This window comes from Catharus ustulatus, chromosome 5 (genome assembly GCF_009819885.2).
Source record: "Catharus ustulatus isolate bCatUst1 chromosome 5, bCatUst1.pri.v2, whole genome shotgun sequence".
Lineage (NCBI taxonomy): Eukaryota > Metazoa > Chordata > Aves > Passeriformes > Turdidae > Catharus > Catharus ustulatus.
Window position 1 is genome coordinate 64,815,878 of NC_046225.1, and position 20,055 is coordinate 64,835,932.

The 20,055-nt window shown below is 39.3% G+C and overlaps 1 protein-coding gene across 5 annotated transcripts in view; it reads left to right on the top strand.

Moving 5' to 3' along the window:
* Positions 1–20,055, top strand: part of SORCS2 (sortilin related VPS10 domain containing receptor 2) — a 594,699-nt gene that overhangs the window by 478,268 nt on the left and 96,376 nt on the right. For all 5 annotated transcript variants that reach the window (XM_033061451.1, XM_033061452.2, XM_033061450.2 and 2 more), the window contains exons 4-5: positions 4,647–4,811; positions 9,554–9,627. In XM_033061451.1, coding sequence (XP_032917342.1) covers positions 4,647–4,811; positions 9,554–9,627 — 239 coding nt within the window. The remainder of the gene's footprint in view (positions 1–4,646; positions 4,812–9,553; positions 9,628–20,055) is intronic.

Consider the following 20,055-nt stretch of genomic DNA (forward strand, 5'->3'; position numbering starts at 1 on the left):
TACAAGTGGGACCAGGAGCTTTAGTAATTCTCAGGCAAGTGTATCTAATAGCATATGAATAACATAAATTGTAAACCAAAGAAAAATAGATAAGTTACTTAGTCTTAAAAATGTTGAGGGCATGACTGCAGTGCTGTGAAGCTCTGTGAATACTGGCACAAAGAGCATTTCCCTTCAGAACTGCGTAGGCACCGAGGTTTCTGTGATGGTGTCACCAGGTGATGCCCTGAGCTCAGCAGCCTTGTCTCCAGTTTAGCTAAGCACCTTCATCCAGGCATTAGCACTGCATATTCTTAATGGTTTTAATGTGAAGGAGGGTAGGTTTAGATTAGATGTTGGAAAAAGTTCTTTACTGTGAGGGTGATGAGATGCAGGAAGGATGAGGGTGATGAGATGCTGGAAAGATGGTTGTTCACAGTAGTTGTTGATGACCCCTCCCTGGAAGTGTTCTGTGCGATTATTTGACCTCAGTGGGGATGGCTTGTAAGTTCACATCATTAAGGGTTTTTTTCCTGGATTCCAGCATTCTTTAGGAATGTATCCCCAGAGGTGAATCCTCTATGTCCAGTGGGGGTTCAGCCTGCTGGGGGTGGCTGAGGTTCTTCCTGGCCATGCTTGGCTTCTCAGTGCATGTCTGCTGTCAACTTAAATGAAGAATCTCTATATTCTTTTCATTTCTTGCTCTGCCCAAAGGATGTGTCTTCCTTCAGGGTCAGTAGAGAGTGCTGAGGAGTGTCTTGATTTCTGACCTTATGGAGGATTATAGAATTAAAAAATAGCGTGTCTCATCTTTCTCACCACTTACTGCAGAAATCTATAGCGAGTCAAATGTTATGAGTGTAAAAATTTATTCCTCATGGACATTTTTACTCCCCCCCCCATCCTTTGTAATACTAGGGAAATAGAAAGGAAAATAAAAGCTACAATTAAAATTAAGATCAGTTGCTGAAGCTGAAAGAGACAGCACAATTGTAATATGTTAGAAAATTGCCTTGTTTTAGAGAAAGTGCTGATTAAGATCAAATTTGTCTTGAGTTTAAATTTTGATTGGACCTAAACTGAGGGGAGGGGGGTTATATTTCAGACATGGTGCAAATGATGCATGTTAATATCCTCTGTTTATTGCCACTTGAAATTGCAGCATAGCTTTGAATTGCTGCCAAATCTACAGTTAAGACTCCCGAGTAATCACTATGATTATTCCAAATCTTCATGGTAACAGTGAAAGAAAAAGTCTGATACACAAAGAATTGTAGCCTAAGCCATCAGAATCTTTTCATCCTTTGGGGCTCAGATTGTGATTCCACTCATGGCAGGAATGGTTAGACATGCATATTGGCCAATCAGTCTTGAAAGAGAGATTAAACAAGTGGATTTAATTATGTTATTTTCAGATTTATTTGGTTTTTCTGTTAACTCCTGCCACACTGACTTTTCCTGAAATGAGGAAAAGCATGGCTTTTCTTTGGTTTTGGAATGGTTTAATTCCTATACTGGCATGGTGTAGTATTTTTCTATTTTATTAGATTTTTTCCCATTTCCCTTTGTTCATCTATAACAGATACTATTTTTACTCTTTTTCTTTATAATCCATGGCACTTTTTATCTCCTTGAAATATTTCTTTTACTTCTGTGTAGCTACTGGAAGTTGTAGAGTTACATCTGGCCTAAGTGTATGCACATATTATTGTGGTTTATTTAGCTAGATGGAGATTAAGTACTGAGATCTGAGATAAACAGCATAATATAAAGTTATAATTTACTAAAAAAATATTAGAGGAATCTCACAGGAGTAAGAAATTATTTGTCAAATGTTTAAAAGGAGCTCAAATATGTCTGTGTATAAAATCTGTTTTGTTTTTTAAATACAGTAATTCAAGGATGTAGTTTATTTTAGTAGTACTTTATAAAAACCCTCAATCACTGCTACTTGGCTTTCCAGATAGTGTGTCCCAGTTGCATCCCATCATCAGTTGCTTGCAGGAGGGTTTTACTACTTGTTCTGCTTACAAAGTAAATAAAACTGGTTATGGAAAGCATCTAATGTGGACACAATATTTACTCTGGAGCATTTTCCTAAATGGCTTGTGTTAGCCAGCAGGCGAGTCTGAGCACCCAGTGTGTTAGCTGTGGGATGAAATCTGTATGTCTGGCACATAATGATCAGTTTAAATTATTGAAATATAAATCACAACACTGAGTGAAGCTCAAAAATATTTATTTAAATGAAATATGATGTGTGTGTGAATAAAAGAATAGTTAACAACCCTGCCATATGCTTATAAGTCTACAGTCTTTAGGCTATTTTTAAAAATAGATTTAACTCCAAAAGATACATAATATTTTGGAAGGACAGCATTAGCAAATATCACAGTGGGTTTGCATTACATTATAACAAATATTTTTCTTATTATTAAGGTGCTGTTGAGTCCACATCATTAAACTCTGACATGCCTGTATTTAAGCCTCATTAATACTGAAAACCACTCCTTATTTTATAAATTACATTCCTTTATTATTTTGAAGCCATAATTTTGGTATTTTTGGAAGTGTAAGATTTATAGGTCAGGGGAAAAAAAAAAAAAAAAAAAAAAAGGCAAGACAGTATTGCTGTAGTCCAGAGATTACTGTTCTGTACAAGTGCAGTTTGTGCCTTTTGTGGGGACCAGGTCCTTCTCTCCATGTTCTGGTCATGAGGCTACAGCAGGAAAATAGTTTGAATTTATTTATTTCCAAGAGAAAATACGTATTTTAAGCCTAAGTCACAGATGGGAGTCTGCCCAGAAAGTGCAAATCTCTGTGCTGGGCATAAATGCTTCTTCACTCCCCTTGAGATGCAGGCACAGGGACAGGGCAGCACATGCCAGCCACATTCAATTTTAGGTTCATATCATGCCAGCTGCAGAAAACCTAATAAATGAGTGTGTTACAAGAATCTTTGAATGCTGTATCTAGGCCACCAGCAGCTACTGGTGGAGTGTAGATAGTAATGAATTAAATAGACACTATTTGAAGCACTTCCCAAGAGACAGAAAGCCATTGGATACACAGAAATAAGAGAAGGCATTTGTGAAGGTGTCATTTACAGAGGCTTTTGAATAAAAATGTCAGTTCCTCCTCCTGGGTAAATTATATCATTAAAAAATACAAGATTATAACAACATAATGGATTATTATTTTGCTCTTCTTACTGACCTAGTCACGAAGCTAATGGTGTAGATTTGCTTTAATATATGCTTTAGTGTGGGAATTCAGCACAGGACCATGAACCCTGCAGAATCTGCAGTTGTCTCTCTTGTTCAACAATGCACTTCAATAAGTGCCCCATTTGAGGTATTCAAAGCCCTTGGAATTAGTGCCACTGTGTATGTGCTTCAAGGACAAGTGCTCATGCTTAAGTTACTTGTCAAATTGGAGCATCTATAAATGTTGAATTTATGGTTTTCCCCCCAAGACCAATTGCAGTAAAAGCTCAGCCCAGCTGTCATATCTGTATAATTTATTAGAAGTTTCAAAATTTTAACTTCAGCTCTGCTCTAAAAAACTGACTATATAAAAATTATACTGTTTTTGTTAATCTCTTTCCTTCTCTGTATTCACATTATTGTAATTCTGTTTGCATAACTCATTGCCATTTATCTCTGTAAGCAATTTACAGTCACTGTATCACAGTCATCAGTATTCTGTGGTTTTTTCTGCAGCATTTGCTGAATATTCTAACTACATTTTGAATTAAGGATTTTTTTAAATTGTTTTTGAAGTGTGAGCTACAGAGAGCCCAGCTGGACTTTGAAAATCCAGTTTGTTGGCAGGCTATCAGTTGATAAAGGCATGTTTTTGAATACCAACTGGACCCTTTTGATCTGCAAAAACAATCAAAATGGATCCTCACATTGGCAGTTTTAGAACCATGATGATAGCAAAAGGTGAAGAAGTTGAAATGAGTGAAATTCTGACTAAATTATGTGGGGAGAATTTCTTTGTTTGTTAAAGCTTGACATAAAGGTCACCCAAGGAAACAGCTCAAGATATTATCTTGAGTCAAGGCATTGTCTGGACATAAGAAGGAAATGCAAATAATTTATTGGCATATTCTTCTGCATCAAAGTGAATTACCTTTATATTCAAAATATAAAGGCAAGAAAATGGTGAAACAATGGAGAGATATCATAAAGGACTTATTTCTCCTCAGTCATTCTTCTGCTATGGCAATGATCATTTTTACATTTAGTAGCCTCACTAGATAAAGAGATGTATTTATATGGGCATGTTAAAATACCAGTATTGCTAGTATTTCAATTTTTTTTTCCTTAGTCTGGAGATTTTATCATGTGGCCTCATGAACCTTGTACAAGCACCAAAACCCAAGGCCGTCATTCTGAGCAGAGATGAGGAGCAGAATCAGTTTGGTGTGATTGCAAGAGAAGTTACAGAATGTAACATTCACAAATTTGGTCAGGGAAGATTAATAAAATCTTGCAATCCTTATCTCTTAGGTGACTTGAGTTTCTTGTCTGCAGAATTTAAATATGTAAGGTAGGGTGTGTACAAAATCTGACATTTACACATGCCCAAAAAATAAGGCTGTGTTGTCTGTTATAGAGAAATCAGGCTTCTGAAGGTGTGTTGTTGTTTTTGTCTTTTAGATAATTCTTGTAAGTTCTTCCCATAATGACCGTGACCAAAGCCTTTTCATAAGCACAGATGAAGGAGCCACTTTCCAGAAACAGCCCATTGCTTTCTTTGTGGAAACTCTCCTTTTTCACCCAAAAGAAGAAGATAAAGTACTTGCTTATACCAAGGAAGGCAAGGTAAGGCTTGAAGATACTGGATTTCTTTGAAATTTAGGAATTACTCTATTAAGATTTTATAAAGCAATTCTGGCATGCTGATTAGTGCTGGGTTTTATGAAATACCAATTGCCCAGAAGGGAATCATATAGTGGTTTTGAGATTTATTTAAATATTTATTTTATTCATGTCTAAATCTTTGTGATTATGGTCATTTCAATCCTGGCATTTTCAGTTGATATGGATATTGGGAATATTTATCCTTCTGCATAATACAGTTAAATAATAATGAAACATGCTCCTCCCTAGAAAGTGACCATGAACAATTTATAGTACAGTAGAAATTTAATGAAGTTAAAATATTTCATCCAAAGGCTGTTCACAGGATATAAAATAAACTCATACAAAACAAGTTGCACACTCATAGAGCAGAATAAGATTTGTGGAATCAGTGACTTTGTAGAAATGTAGAATAATTACCTCCCTGATGATGGCTTTATATCACTTTCAGATTCAGGAGGTGTTCATGTTTGTAAATTTTCATCCTCTTTCAGATTTCTTCTGGTTAAACTGTGAAGTCAGTTTTCTGGGTGGGTTGGGCTAAGCACTGATGAGTGTGCACACCATGTGTAAGTGTGCAACTCATCCCAAAACTGCAGCCGCAAACTCCCTGTCATTCTGGTCCTGGTAGCAGCCTTAACTCACCTCTACCACTACTCCTGTTTTAAACTTAAATTGGTAAACTGCAGTCCATTCTACCCTCATCATACCTCACAGAAATTGTACATTTAGGCAGTGAAATAAGTCAGAGAAGTTGCACATGCTGCAGCCAAATACTGCATTGACTCCAGTGATGCCATATCAAGTCACCCTTTTGGACATGGTTCTAAATACGTAAGTTAACAGCTGATCCCAAAGCAATTCATGTTTACAGGAGTTTGCAAATAAGGATAGAACTAGACTAAAAAACATAGCAAACCAAACCAAGTCACAAATTACACTAAATATTTTACTTAGCTTTGATTTGAGATCCTAACACAATTACAAATAATTTGAATGCATGTTATGTAAATAAAATACTTCAGGGAGGCCTGAAGTAATGAAAAGCCTTTGTTATGAAAATATTTTTTTTCTGGTTTGACTTTTGTAGATATAATTACTGAATTTTTATAGTTACAGAGGGGCAGAATCATGAAGTGTTAGAGTCTAAATTGTATTGAACAAGTTGTGCAGCCCGCAAGAATTGGGTAGACATGTTTGTCAGGAGAGAGCAGGAGGTAGAAGTACAAAGGGAAGCAGTTGGTGTGTTTTGCTGAATAAAGCATGTTAGGAAGACTATCAGGCATTTTATACTTGGATAATCTCCCCAAAGGAGTGATGCTACGATTTACCATGCTTTAAATGTGACTGGCCAAAAAAAAACCAAAACAAAAAACAACTCAAAAAAATACATATGAAAAAAGATTTGGTAAGGAATAATTCTGCAGGAGTAGCTGGAAGGGTTGGGTAATCTGATGGACTTTTCTCAGGCTTTCAATGACACTAAAAAGAGTCAACCATAAAGACTTCCCATAAAGTCCTACATCTTTACCTCAGATGTGTAGGAATGACGGATGCCTTTGACTATAACTGGGTCAGTAACCTGCTTATGTTTTGTATGAAATCTGATCTATTTGGCCTAGAAGGGAGAGGAAGATAAAGTGATGTTGGCAGAGAAAGGAGTTGAAAATCGAAATTGTAACTTGACACCAGTAAAGGTCACTGTACTAAAATCAATGATCTTGAGAGATAATGTTGATCTGAAATTGCCCTGAGGAGTCAGTACACTCTAGGTAAAGTTAAGTGACTTTACCTTCCCTAAAAGAAAGTAGTATCTGAATGTAACACAGTCTAAAACTCAGGAGAAGCCATTAGCTCTGGTTACTCAAAAGAATTTTTACAAAGGCACTTCAGAGACTGCAAGGAATGCAAGAAATGAGGTTCCTTCATAAATATCAGTCAGCAAAGCTTCTTTGTCTTCTGGAGCAACTCTGGCCTTTTTCACAACTTTTGATTAGATTTAGAGCTTATTTCATATTGCAAAATATGCATTGTTCTTTCGTTTAGAACCCAAGATTCTGTTTAAGAAAAATCTCTAGCCTCTAGCTGACACTGTAAATGAATGCAAATCCAGTCAATGTGGTTGGATTAATCCATTTACTGCCTCAAATCTATATGCTCCTTTTCTGGCTACCCCTCAGTTATAATGAATAACAATCATCTATTTGCTGAGCCTACATAAATGCTTCTAGATTTTTTTTTTTAAATAGTGTCAATGATGCAATAGATTTTAATTATCCATTTGGAAGGAAAAAGGATGAAATAATGGCAAAACAGAAAAATATTTTTAATATTTTTTAAAAAGCTTTTCCACACATTGATTGCACAAGTGACAATAAGCAGAATTATGAGACCTATTAGATCTGTTTGCTTTGGCCAGAGGTTTAAGCTGTCCACTAAAACAACTGTTTTCACATCCTATCTAATCTCGTTTAATAGTTTAATCATATGTACCTGTTGAAAAACAGTATATACATATGGTTCATTTGGGGATTTTTTATTACAGAAAGTTCAATGTGTGTGTAAGTTAGTTACATGTTATTTTTTATCTGTTTCAAATACTGTGTCAGTTAAAATTTCATTTCAGTTTGAATATGCCTTATTAGTCCTACTTCACTCTCCCTTGCAGTAAGGTTGCAGGGGCTTCTTCCCCCTGCAGAAAGCCAAACTGTTCACTCATAAGCTCCCAGACTCTGATCTTAAATGTGTGTGAGCAGGTAGTTTGGGTTTGAGGGAGAGGGGGTGGATTTGGTTTGGCCTTTGGCTTCTCTCGTAAAGGCATCACTTCAAAGGGCAGGAATCTTTCATTTTCTTCTGAAATTCATTTATGACAAAAATATATCCCTTTGTTCATGTGCCAGTGTTGTCCCCTATCTTAAATAGTTCTCTTTGCTCTTGCTAGAAACTTCTGAATTTTTAGCTTTCTTTGCAGCTTAGACAGCAGGGTTAGGATAGTGCATTAAATGATCATCTCTCCCAGATTTAAGCAGGGTTAGGATAGTGCATTAAATGATCATCTCTCCCAGATTTAAGCAGTCTGCTGAGGGAGGTTACTTGGTGAGCAGGGACTTTTTAGGACTTTTTTGGGAAAACCCAATGTTTATCTTTTCTGCAATGCCTGAGGTGACAAGTGTTTGAAGAGGTAAGCAGCTTAGGTTCGTCACCCTGCACAGTCCAGTCCATTCACAGCCACATCCATCCTCCCGAGGAGGTTGCTCAGAGCAGGATGTTGTAAAATACCCTGCTTGCAGCAAATCCTTAACCACATAAAATTAGTATGAGAAATTTAGCAGGCAAATCAGAAGCCTGGCTCTGCAGCCCCATTATTTAGCTGTGAGGATGAAGAGTTTTTGATCCCTGATCATTTCTGCCAATGCATGGACTGGGTCAACACTACAGTGAGCAGTTTGAGTCCTTGTTGTAGTTTCCTACCTTGTGGTCTATCTGCTTTAATCAAGTGTGCAATGGAAGGAAGCTCAGTCATTGTGAAGTGCAGAGTAACTGGGAAATTCTCTTTTCTCTCTAATTCAAACTTCAGCAAATTTACCCCTAGAGTTTATGCTACGTTACCTCAACCTTTATATATTAATATTGCTGTATTTCTGTAGTAGAACATAATACATAACTGTGGGGGTTTTTCTCTTTTGTCATTGAACCTGTCATTTTAAAACATAAACATTCCTTGCTGCTCCTTATAAGATACTTTCCCCTAGAACACTGTTACTGGGTTGGTGACTTCTACATCAGAGAAGAAAGTTTTACTTGCCTTTTTATCCCCCTCATTACAGTTATCAAGAGAAAATCCATCTTATGTAAATTGGATCAAATAATAAATCCATGCAGACAGCGGGGGACTTTAAATCTATCTTTTTAGAAGTCTGATAGAACTTCATATTTTAACTAGAGGAAACACTTTTTGAAGGCAAATGCTAAAAGAAGGAGATTGGTTAAGAGCTATTTTAGATCCCACGTTATTCTGGGGGAAAACATCTTTAATCTACACTCTTGATATCCATCCATATCATTAGCATTTGTTTTTTTACCAGAGGGGAACTGTTCACAGAGAAGGTGGAGCTGGAATCCTTCTCCTCCAGGCCATCTTCTGCCTCTGTGCTGAAGGACCCCCTCTTGTGGGTTACAAATTAGTGTCTGTGGAGCAAGCCCAAAAGTGCATCTCTCATCAAATCTCTTAAGCATTTCTGTAATATATTTTGGTCCTATTTTAGCAGATTTTTAAAGCCATTGACTTCCTGGCTTAATTTTTTTTTATGGCATTAAGGCTTGAAGAATAAAGGAAACATTTATGCTTCTTTAGTCAATGAAAGGGAAGAAGGAGAAATGTCCTTTTACCACCCCTCTTGTGTAACCATGCTGAGGTAAAAAAGAATCTGACTCCAAATGAATTGTGTTTTCACAGTAAACAAAAAATCATTGTTGTAGAATTTTCTTTATTATGGATGATATTTTGAAATAATTTCTCTATGAAAGGCTGTTACTCTGAAGACAAGGTACTGAGCTCCTGATAAGGTGTTTTTGGGTTTGTTTGTTGTTTTTTTCCTTGTTTAATTTGTGTGCAATCTGTCTTTCTAACGGTGATATAGGGCCTGTCTTTGAAGATGTACAGTATTATCAGTTTCCTATCACCTGTTTTTCTCCTTTTCTAGATTTATGTATCTATTGACTTGGGGAAAAAATGGAACCTTCTGCAGGAACGAGTTTCTAAAGATCATTTTTTTTGGTAAGAAGTCTGTTATTTTTGAAATAATAAAATGAGCAGTGAAAGAATGTCATTCTAATCCAAGATGTTTGCAGTGGTATGGATGGGGATTGTGTGAGCCTTGGCATCCTTTGCAGGTGATGGCAATGTTTCTGTATCCTCTATTGCAAAGTCATAGTCATGCCAGGGATCACACTGAGTATCAGCACATGGAAGGGTGAGAGGTCTGGATCTGTGGAGCCCAAGATTTAAAGAAAGCTGCGATGTTGAATGAAATTTCTCTCCATTTTACTGGTGAAATTGATCTTTAGAAAGGAGTCTTTTTGTAGAGAAAGATCTATAAAAATTTTTAAGAGAGGCTGGATCATAGCTACTAACTGGAGTATATATATTCTTGCTCTACTAAGGAAACTGGTGAAAAATATGACTTTATTGAGGACATATATATCTAATTATTATTTGTTTTCAGCTCAAGTATTGTGCAGGTATCTCACATTGTGTATGTGTCTCACCAAGTATTTAAGAAGTGATTTAAGCAGTTGAAAAAATGTTTAAAAGGAAGTTAATGCACAAATAAAATTATTATGAAATTATCTTCTTTAAAACAACAACAAAAAAAGTTTGATAGTGTTTTAATTAATTTTATTTTTTAAATTGGTCAGTTTCACACTCACTTCCACCTTTCACATTTACATTAATTTGTTGATTACAAGCCGCACTGAGTATAAGCCGCACTTCCGGGTGCCAGCAACTTTTCATTCTTTGTCCATACATAAGCTGCACCTGATTATAAGCTGCACGTTACAATACAGGGTGTGATAAAAGGTATCTATTCTATCACCATCTGTTGAGGGTGGGGGCAGTGATCCTTATCTCATTGGCAGATATTCTGCTAATGGGCCATCCATTGAAACCAGGCAGGGCATTGTTCTTTATCTTTTCACAACCCATCCTTCCTCCAGCCAGTCATTTTCTGCTAATGGCCATTGAGTCCCACTGTGGGACTGATAAAATTACTGCATCCCATTGGGAGTTGCTCCAGCCAGGGGGAAGAGCCCAACATTTCTTACCAAATAAAAACAGAGGTTTGGGGACACTAAGGGAGCCCCTTTCTCCACTGGACTGCAGAGGAAAACCGGATTTCTCCACATCACCACTGGACCTCCACAGGGAAACTGCACCTTGTACAGGAGCACTGCTCCAACTGAATCACATCTGTCACTGCAGGAGGATGCAGCCACCATTTAATGGGACTGCTACCAACACCCTGCCTGACGGGGTGTCAGGCTGTACTCTGACTTTTTCAGGGTTTGGAGTTTGTTTCTTTGTTTCTTCTTTTCCCTACTAAAGAACTGTTATTCCTAATTCCCATGTTTTTGCCTGAAAGCCCCTTGATTTCAAAATTACAACAATTTGGAAGGAGGGAGTTTACATTCTCCATTTCAAAGAGAAGCTCCTGCCTTTCTCAGCAGACACCTGTCCTCCAAACTAAAACATCAACTTTTCGTTCTTTGTCCATATATAAGCTGCACCTGATTATAAGCCGCACTTTGGGCTCGGACCAAAGTTTTAGTCAAAATGGTGCGGCTTATAGTCGTGAAATTACTGTAATTTCAACACGTAAGTATGTATTGTTTTATTTCAGCTTTAAGTCATACTACACTAGACACTTGTGTTCCCTAAATGGCTTTTAACCTCTAAATGGACTCTGATCTTTGTCAGTTGTGCAAAGTATTATTTTCCATATGTCTATGAAACATATCTGGCTTTTGGTGGCATTTTGTGTTTTGCTGGGGGTGGTGCCAGTATTTCAATAGAACTTGATCTTGGTTTCATCTGTGACCCTCCCAGTTTTACACCTAGTTATTTCACTCTTGTGTTGAAATAAATATTCATGCTGGCTGTACTCAGGATAAAACAATGCAAAAAACCAAAACCTGCCTAAACTCCTGGTTACAAAGCACACAGAGGTGCTGTGGTACCTACAGATGCATTTGCCACTGCCCAAGGTATAATTTGGTCCAAGGGAGTGCTGGCTCACGGGCTGCTGCTGCAGCCGAAGGGGGAGGTTGTGATGAGACACCTGGGCATGAGCATGGACAGTCTAAAAGAGCTGGCATCACAGGACCAAACCTGCCCTGCTGCCCTGTGGGTCTCATCAGCCCTGGGCACAACAGACAGGCTTTTTCACATTTCCAAGTGCCTCATTTTCAATCTGCAACCTACTTACTGCCCATAATTTTAGAAAAGTAGCCTATGGTTGGGTTGTAGAACATTAATCTGATTTATTCCAGTTTGCCTCAACTTTATCTGCTGAAACAGTTGAGTTGAGCAGGCACTTTCTGCTTACTTTCTCCTGCAAAGTATAGTTTTTGAACAGCTAATTGATCAGTTTATTTCTGCACAGCAGGTGGAATTTCATAGGCCATACACTGCAGGTTTTTAAGTACCTTATGGGAATGTATAATTGTTTTTAAGTAGCACTGTGTGTCAGAAATGTCATGTCTGCCTTATAACCAATTCTTCTCTAGCAAGATTGTGGGGGGTATAAATCATGAGGGCATGTGGTTAGCTGTCTTTAATAAAAACATATTAAAATGCATGAAGTCTAAAAACCATCCAAGTCACTAACAGGTAAGAAATAAGAGTGGCAGTCTCTCTCTCACAGACTTTTTTATTGGTGTTTTTTCTCATCTGACAGCACATTTAAATTATGAAAAATACAGAAAACCACTGAAATGTGTGTCAGTTTTGCTCCAGCCCAAATAATCTGTCACTGTTTTCTGTATGTAAGGATTAAAGTCAACAAGGGCATGTTTAATATTATGCCTGTATTTTGCTGTGTTTCAGAATCCTTATGTTTCCTTATATCATTTGATAGGAATAACTCCAATGTAGTACTTCAAAGTCATGGTTGTTCATAAATGTCACATTCCTCACAAATAAGAATTACAAATTTGAAGACTCTGTACACTTATAACTGGTAGAAATATTTTCTAGGGGGTTGTTTTCCTCTTTTCTATATATAGACTGGAGTGTTTTCTCTCAAAAACTGTATCAGCCAGCAGGAGCAAGGGTTTGGAAGCAGATGTTTAGTGCATCACTACCAAATTATCCTTCTCATAAACTTACATAAAATAAATATATATAGTTTACTCCTATCTCATATGGAAATATGCAATACATAAAGAGTGAGCTGTGACTGGAGAGTTGGACGTGATGGCTTTCCAGTGGGAGTTTGTCTGTCATGTGAGACTTTCCAGTATTTTATGACCTTTATCACCCAAATTATCTGAGTGCTAGATAGAAACAAGTGTTTATTCTTTTTCAAACCATGTAAGAATTGGGCTTTATAATAGTTTGAGTGAAGGACACCAATTTTAGTGTTGTTTTCCTGTCAGTGTATATCTGATGTGTTAAAAACATTGTGTCAAACTAATTGTACATCTCATGATAAATGAGGGCATGTCTCTTGCTGATCATGGCTGGTTGTGCCAAGAACATTTCACTGGGCAGATCTTTAGCAGATGTTTCCTCTTTGATTTCAATTTGAGCTTTGCCACTGAGGTTAATAATGTAACCTAAGATTTTTATTTCAGTCTGGTAACTACAAATATTATCAGTCATAATATTTTCCTGTGCTTTGTGAAACACCATTTTTTCTGTGCCTCCAGAAGCAGCCAGATCTTCATGCATTTCCTGAAAAAGGTTTTTTTTTTTGCTTTGCTCAATGAAAATCTAAATACAATTAATTTAACAGAATGTGTTATGTATTTATATTAAAGGAAGATCAGTAGAGACTGAGTATTTTAAATATTTATGTTCAGATATGTATTGTAGATTTATAAGTAATATTAATACCATTTTCTAGGGTTTATTTGCTTTCCAAGTGTTCTTGATCCTTCCTTAAATATATTTTTAGATTTTATGTGTGAAATTTGATCTTTCATGATAGTGGGATGAATGAAAATACTATTGGCAACAGTGGAGAGTGTATACAACTATCTCTAATTTAGTAGCACAGAATATTTTCTTTCTTCTGTGATACTGTGTGATCTTTTACACTATCCTAGCTGATTTTCCTATTTGTTTCACTTATTCTTTGGAAAAGAAAGTTAAAAACAAAAAAGCTATAAAGCAAAAGCATGAAAGGCAGATTTGAAGCTAACAAAAAATTAAAATACTATGTCACACTGTAATTAAAAAAAAATTGTGTCAACATATAGAGGATAAATATTTTATTTCTATATAAATACTAATTAGCCTTTTTTTTTTTTTAATTTTGAGCAACTTCTTTTTCTGTGAAATTAAGAAATTTTGCTTGCTGTGACCAGTTTTACTTCTGCCTGCAAACTGCATTTGCCCCAGTGTGATGATTTCTGTTTAAGAGATGTTATAGCACCCATCCTTTATAAGTGCCTTTTTCAGTTTTCAGTGCATTTGTAGCATGGAATGCAAAGATATGAGCTATCCTGGCCAGACATCAAACACCCACCCATTACATGGTATATAGCTGCTTTTGTGTGTGAAGCCCATTTTAAAAAGTGCTGTATTATGTAGTAATCCTTGGTAGGAAGAAAGAGTAGTGGAGTTTGGGATTCCTCTAGGTCTGCTGCTATTCATCTCAATCCCCAAGGCTTATGCAACATTGAGAAATCCTTTTGATTTCTCAAAATAGGCCTTAGTAATACATTAGAAAAGAATAGATTGTGAATCAGCTGTCTACACCAGCAAAAATATACCCTGGGACAGTGAGAAATGAATTGGTAATTACCAGAGAATTAGGCCCAACACATTTCTTTTGTGACTATCTAGAGCCTTAGGAATTCTATATCCTTGACTCACTCAGATATTTGGATTCTATGCTATGGGTATCTGTTGCTCTTATTTTTAGCTGCAGGTTTTCCATTTTCTTAAGAGGTGAGAACATAAAAATAAAAAATGATGAGTTTATTTTGATGAAGCAGTTGTTCTCAGGGGGCAAGGTTCTGGTCTCATCATGAAATTCTATACAGATACTCAGTCACAGCTGTACCCATTTATGTCAAATGAAGTGGGGGCTTGGCTATTCAAGTGTCAGGTGAAAGAGAGGATTTCAGCCATGTTATGTCCTGAAGGAGAAAAATGCAAAGAGGATTTCATTGAGCCTTTGTCATTGAATTTTTAACTTGTGTGTAAAGCCAAGAATCTGTATGGGCAGTTATGCTTATGTTTGACTTAGTCACTCGAAAAAGATTTTGTTTCTGTGTGATGGTGTGTGTGACTGGTTTGTATGGCAAGGTTTGGTAGCAGGAGCAGTCAGGGATGAGACCAGGAGCTGCCCTCATGTCAGACAGAGCCAGCTCCAAGGAAAACGCTCTGCTGGCCAAACTGAGCCTGTGAGTGATGCTGGTGGTGCCTCTGTGATAACAGATTAGAGAAAGGGTAAAAAGTGTGCTACAGGTGTGAGAGAAAGGGGTGAGAATGAGAGAGGAGCAGCCCTGCAGACACCAAGGTCAGAGCAGGAGGGGAAGAGGTGCTCCAGGTGCCAGAGCAGAGACATTCCTGCAGCCCCAGTGCAGCCCATGGTGAGGCATCATCCTACTCTCTTATTCATTACCAATAAATTAAATTACTCTTCCCCAAGCCAAGTCTGTTTTACGTGTAACAGGAATTAATGAGTGACCTCCTTGTCTTTATCTCCACTCTTGAGCTTTTCATTAAATTTTCTCCTTCTGTCCTGCTAAGATGGGGCAGTGAGAGAATAGCTTGATTTGTGGCCAGCCAAGGTGAACCCAAGGCAGGGACAAACCACTGCAGCTCTTCTGTTTGGACAAACGTGACAGGAAAACCATATTTGTTAAGAAGCATTAAAGGTGTGTCTTTTAAAGTGGATGTGAAGGCATCAAGGCCTGAAACACAAATCAGTCATAAGCAGATGTATTTTAGGTTGTGTGAATCAAATCATAATTTTTCCTGAGTAACCAGCTTGCCAAGAGTCAATGCCATTTTAAACTACTCGGTGAAAACATTTGCATGCTTTTGACCTGCTTTCTAAGCACGGCAGTGCCCTTAAGGCAATTGCTAGAAATCAGTCAGTATAAATGGGGAACATGGTACTTTTTGGATAAACTTTATATTCTGAGATTGTGAGAGGGGCCGATTGAGGAACCCAGCAAGTTTAGAGATGGGCTTTGATTGGAGGCTCTTGCGCATCAGCAAGCATGTTTGTCTTGATTTGTTTGTGTTTTCAGATGTCCTGTTTGAATTTGTCTCTTCATTAATATTCACCCAAATGAATTACATCAAATGTTTAACGATGAAGGGATCCACTGGAGTTAGGGAAGACATATGTCCAGAGCAGACTGTGCTTGATAGTGTTTGCAGACAATTGCTCCCCTACAAAATGAGCCTGCACTACTGGAAACAAAGGGTTTCCTGCTTGAAGTAAAATTGAATCATAATTATCATAGAAGGGACTGATGCTTATGATTCACATTTTGAGCTGTGTGCTGTTACATGTCAATGGTAATTACAGTAATTTCACGACCATAAGGTGCACCGGACTATAAGGCGCACCCGCCGGGAGTTGGCAAAATTCGCAACTTTGTAGATCAGATAAGGCGCACCGGACTATAGGGCGCACTTTTTTTTTGCAGCGAGGCTCCGCCCCCAGCTCCCTCCACGCGGTTGCTGGCCGAGGCCCCGCCTCAACCCGGCAGTCATTGGCCCCCGGGCCCGCCTGTACCTGGCAGGGGCGGTGCCGCGGGGCCCCAGGCCCGCCTGCATCCGGCAGGGCCGGGGCATGGCCGCCACCCCTCCGCGCTGCCTCTCCGGGGCCGGGCTATGGCCGCCACCCCTCCGTGCTGCCTGCACGGGGCCGGTGGGTGCCTGTGGAGGGGCGGCTCCGCCTGCACGGGGCCCGGGGGGTGCCTCTGGACGGGCCGTCCCGCTTGCACGGGGCCGGGGGGTGCCTCTAGAGGGACGGCTCCGCCTGCATGGGGCTGGGGCGTGCCTCTGGAGGGACGGCTCTGCCTGCACGGGGCCGGGGCGTGCCTGTGTAGGGGCGGCTCCGCCTCCACGGGGCCGGTGGGTGCCTCTGGAGGGGCGGCTCCGCCTCCACGGGGCCGGGGGGTGCCTGTGTAGGGGCGGCTCCGCCTCCACGGGGCCGGGGGGTGCTTCTAGAGGGGCCGTCCCGCCTGCACGGGGCCGGGGGGTGCCTCTAGAGGGGCCATCCCGCTTACACGGGGCCGGGGTGTGCCTCTAGAGGGGCCATCCCGCTTGCACGGGGCTGGGGGGTGCCTCTAGAGGGGCCGTCCCGCTTGCACGGGGCTGGGGGGTGCCTCTGGAGGGACGGCTCCGCCTGCACGGGGCCGGGGGGTGCCTCTAGAGGGGCCGTCCCGTTTGCACGGGGCTGGGGGGTGCCTCTGGAGGGGCGGCTCCGCCTCCACGGGGCTGGAGGGTGCCTGTGGAGGGATGACTCCGCCTCCACGGGGCTGGGGGGTGCCTCTGGAGGGACGGCTCCGCCTGCACGGGGCTGGGGGGTGCCTCTGGAGGGACGGCTCCGCCTGCACGGGGCTGGGGGGTGCCTCTGGAGGGACGGCTCCGCCTGCACGGGGCTGGGGGGTGCCTCTGGAGGGGCGGCTCCGCCTGCACGGGGCTGGGGCGTGCCTCTGGAGGGGCGGCTCCGCCTCCACAGGGCGGGGGCGTGCCCGCCCCTGCTCCGCCCCACCTCCACCTGGCAGCCATGACCCTGCCGGCTCCCCCCGTGGCTCGCGGCTCGCACTTCCGGGTAGGCAATTTTTTTGAACTTTGTCCATCAGATAAGGCGCACAGGACTATAAGGCGCACTTCCGGGTTCCAGGGAAAATTTTAGTCAAAAGGGTGCGCCTTATAGTCGTGAAATTACTGTAATTGAATCATGTATTCATTATAATAATAATGAATATTGCATAACTGTGAAATTTTAGGTGAGTATTGGTGTTTTCCTAATGCTACTCTGAAGTAGAGGGAGAAAATATTGGGACATTTAAGGGAAAAGAGGTGTATAAAAGAATTTTTTTAATTAAAATATTACCAAAAGTAAAATTTTAAAGAAAATTCTAAATTCTTAGAATTTCAGGGGTTTTTTGTTTAAAATTACAAAATATCTAATGGTTGTATCATGAAATATACATTTATACATCTACTAAGACAAACTTTTCAATTGCCTCCATTGCACCATTTTCAAGCTGATATAATGTTGTTAAGCTCAGTGAAATTACCTGGTGAAGCACTAATGCAAAAATCATGAAGAATTAGGTCATACAAGAACTAATCTTTTGGGACAACTTCTGTGAAGTGTAAAAACTCATATGCATAAGAAAACTAATCCCTCAAAAAAAAAAGTTCTAAATTTACATTCTGCAGAACTATTTTTTCCCAAGAGGCTCAACATGGTGACAGACAATCAAAAGGGAGGTAATAAGAGCTTCTGTTCACAGGAAAGGGAAGAAGGCTGCTTGTATTTACACCACCCTGCAGTCAGGTTGGGCTGTTTTAATTCTGAAGTGTTGTAACCACCCTGTTATGTGATCTGAAGTGTTGGTGTGTTGCAGTTGCTTTAGCCTGCATGGTACACTTGGTCAAGAAATATTTCTTTTTCTAGAGGAAGGCATGTCTGATCTGAAAGTTAGTCTGAATTTCATTGGAGAACTCGTGGTTGAATGTAAAACATTTAAAAGTTAACCAGAAAGCCCTGAATTTACCTAAGTAAAACTGCTAAACAAATAAATGATCCCAAACTGCTGAGGTGTGAACATTTTAATTGCAAAGTACACTGAGAAGAATGGGGGAATTTTAATCAAACCAAAAAACAACCACTACTGAAATTGAGAAAAATAGGGAGTTCCTAAGAAAGTGCTTGTTCTATTTGGAGGGAAAAAAATATTAAAATTTATTCTGAAATGTCAGCCAAAAAGGAAGAAGCTGTCAGATTATCACGGACCATTGCATCTGAGCTTTATAAAATAGAAGAGGTCCTATCCTAAAGCCAGCTGGGGAACAATGAACTGTCCTTGTGTATGGATGTGTGGACACAATGCTCACACTGGTACATTGCACTTATGTTCTGGTAGTAGTAAATTTGTAAATGGAAATGCAAAAACCCCCAACTGTATCTTACATTTCTCCCTCAATATGAAAAAGTATGCAACTGAGCTTTCCTGTCCAGAGGACCACATGGGGTTTGTGTTCCTGCATCACCTTGTCTGCCTGTTATTTTCAGAAGCTGAGCACAGGGCCCTGGTCTGTGTTTAGCCTGCAGAATATCACACGACTTTTCCTCTGGTTCATGATTTAAGCACAAGTGAAATAACAGTATTATCTTTTAAGTACTGTTGCCAGAGGAGTCCACTGAAATGAGATTAGTTTATTCTTCAGGGATGCAGCTTCAAATTCTCTATATTAGTTATACTCTCTTCTAGAGATTTTCTTAGCAGCTGTAAGAGATTTGGTCTTCTTTTCAATAAAAGAAGAAAGGACTATTCCTAAGTGTTTGTAAAGCTGGGTAAAGGTACTTTGGTGTTCAGAAACTCTCCTCTGGAGCTGGCATTCAAAAGTAGACTTTGAGGGTGGAACATCTTCATTGAATAGTGTCTGCTGCTAGAGTACATCAGTACAAGTACTGAAAAACACAAATAATGTGTTTGAAATATTCTGCTTAGTTTATAATTAATTAAATAATTATAATTAATAAAAGTCTAAAGAAGAAAAGTAGTCTGGGTAGGAAATTTTCATTCTGCAGTATTCATTCAAACAGATCAGTTACATCTTCTTTCACTGAAAAAATTTCACTGGAAACAAGATTAGAGTCTGCATGTGTCAGCTGCCACTGTTGGGAGGAGCATGATAGAAGTGAGATCATTGTAACTCTGAGCTGTTGAAATAAAGATGAGGAGGTAGATATTGACAAATACCTCAAACTGCTTATGAAATCATGTGTGATAAATTATAGATACAAGAAGTAATTTCAGAAGTATCCAAAAACTTTCTTTGCATTATTGATGCTTGGTCACATGTCAGGCTCAGAAAATTCAACCCTAAAGTTTTTTGGTTCAGCTGCCTGAGGTTCAACACTAAAAATAAAATATTCAGCAAACATTTTCTTCGTTGAAATTGCTGACTACAGAGTTATAACAGGTTTGATTTTGTATTGTGGTTATCTAGAAACATAGATAACAGCACACACAGCACAAAAATTCACAGATCCCTTCCCTCTGCTCCAATATATAGTCTCATCAGACCACAGTGGATCTAAAATCTTCTCTAACTTAATGTATTGCCTCCAAAATGCTAAAATAGTTTGTGTTTGAGATTCTTAATAAATACAAGATTTTTCCATGCATTTGCTAAAATAAATAAATAAATAAATAAATAAATAAATAAATAAATAAATAAATAATCCCACTATAAGTTTCTCTGACATCTTAT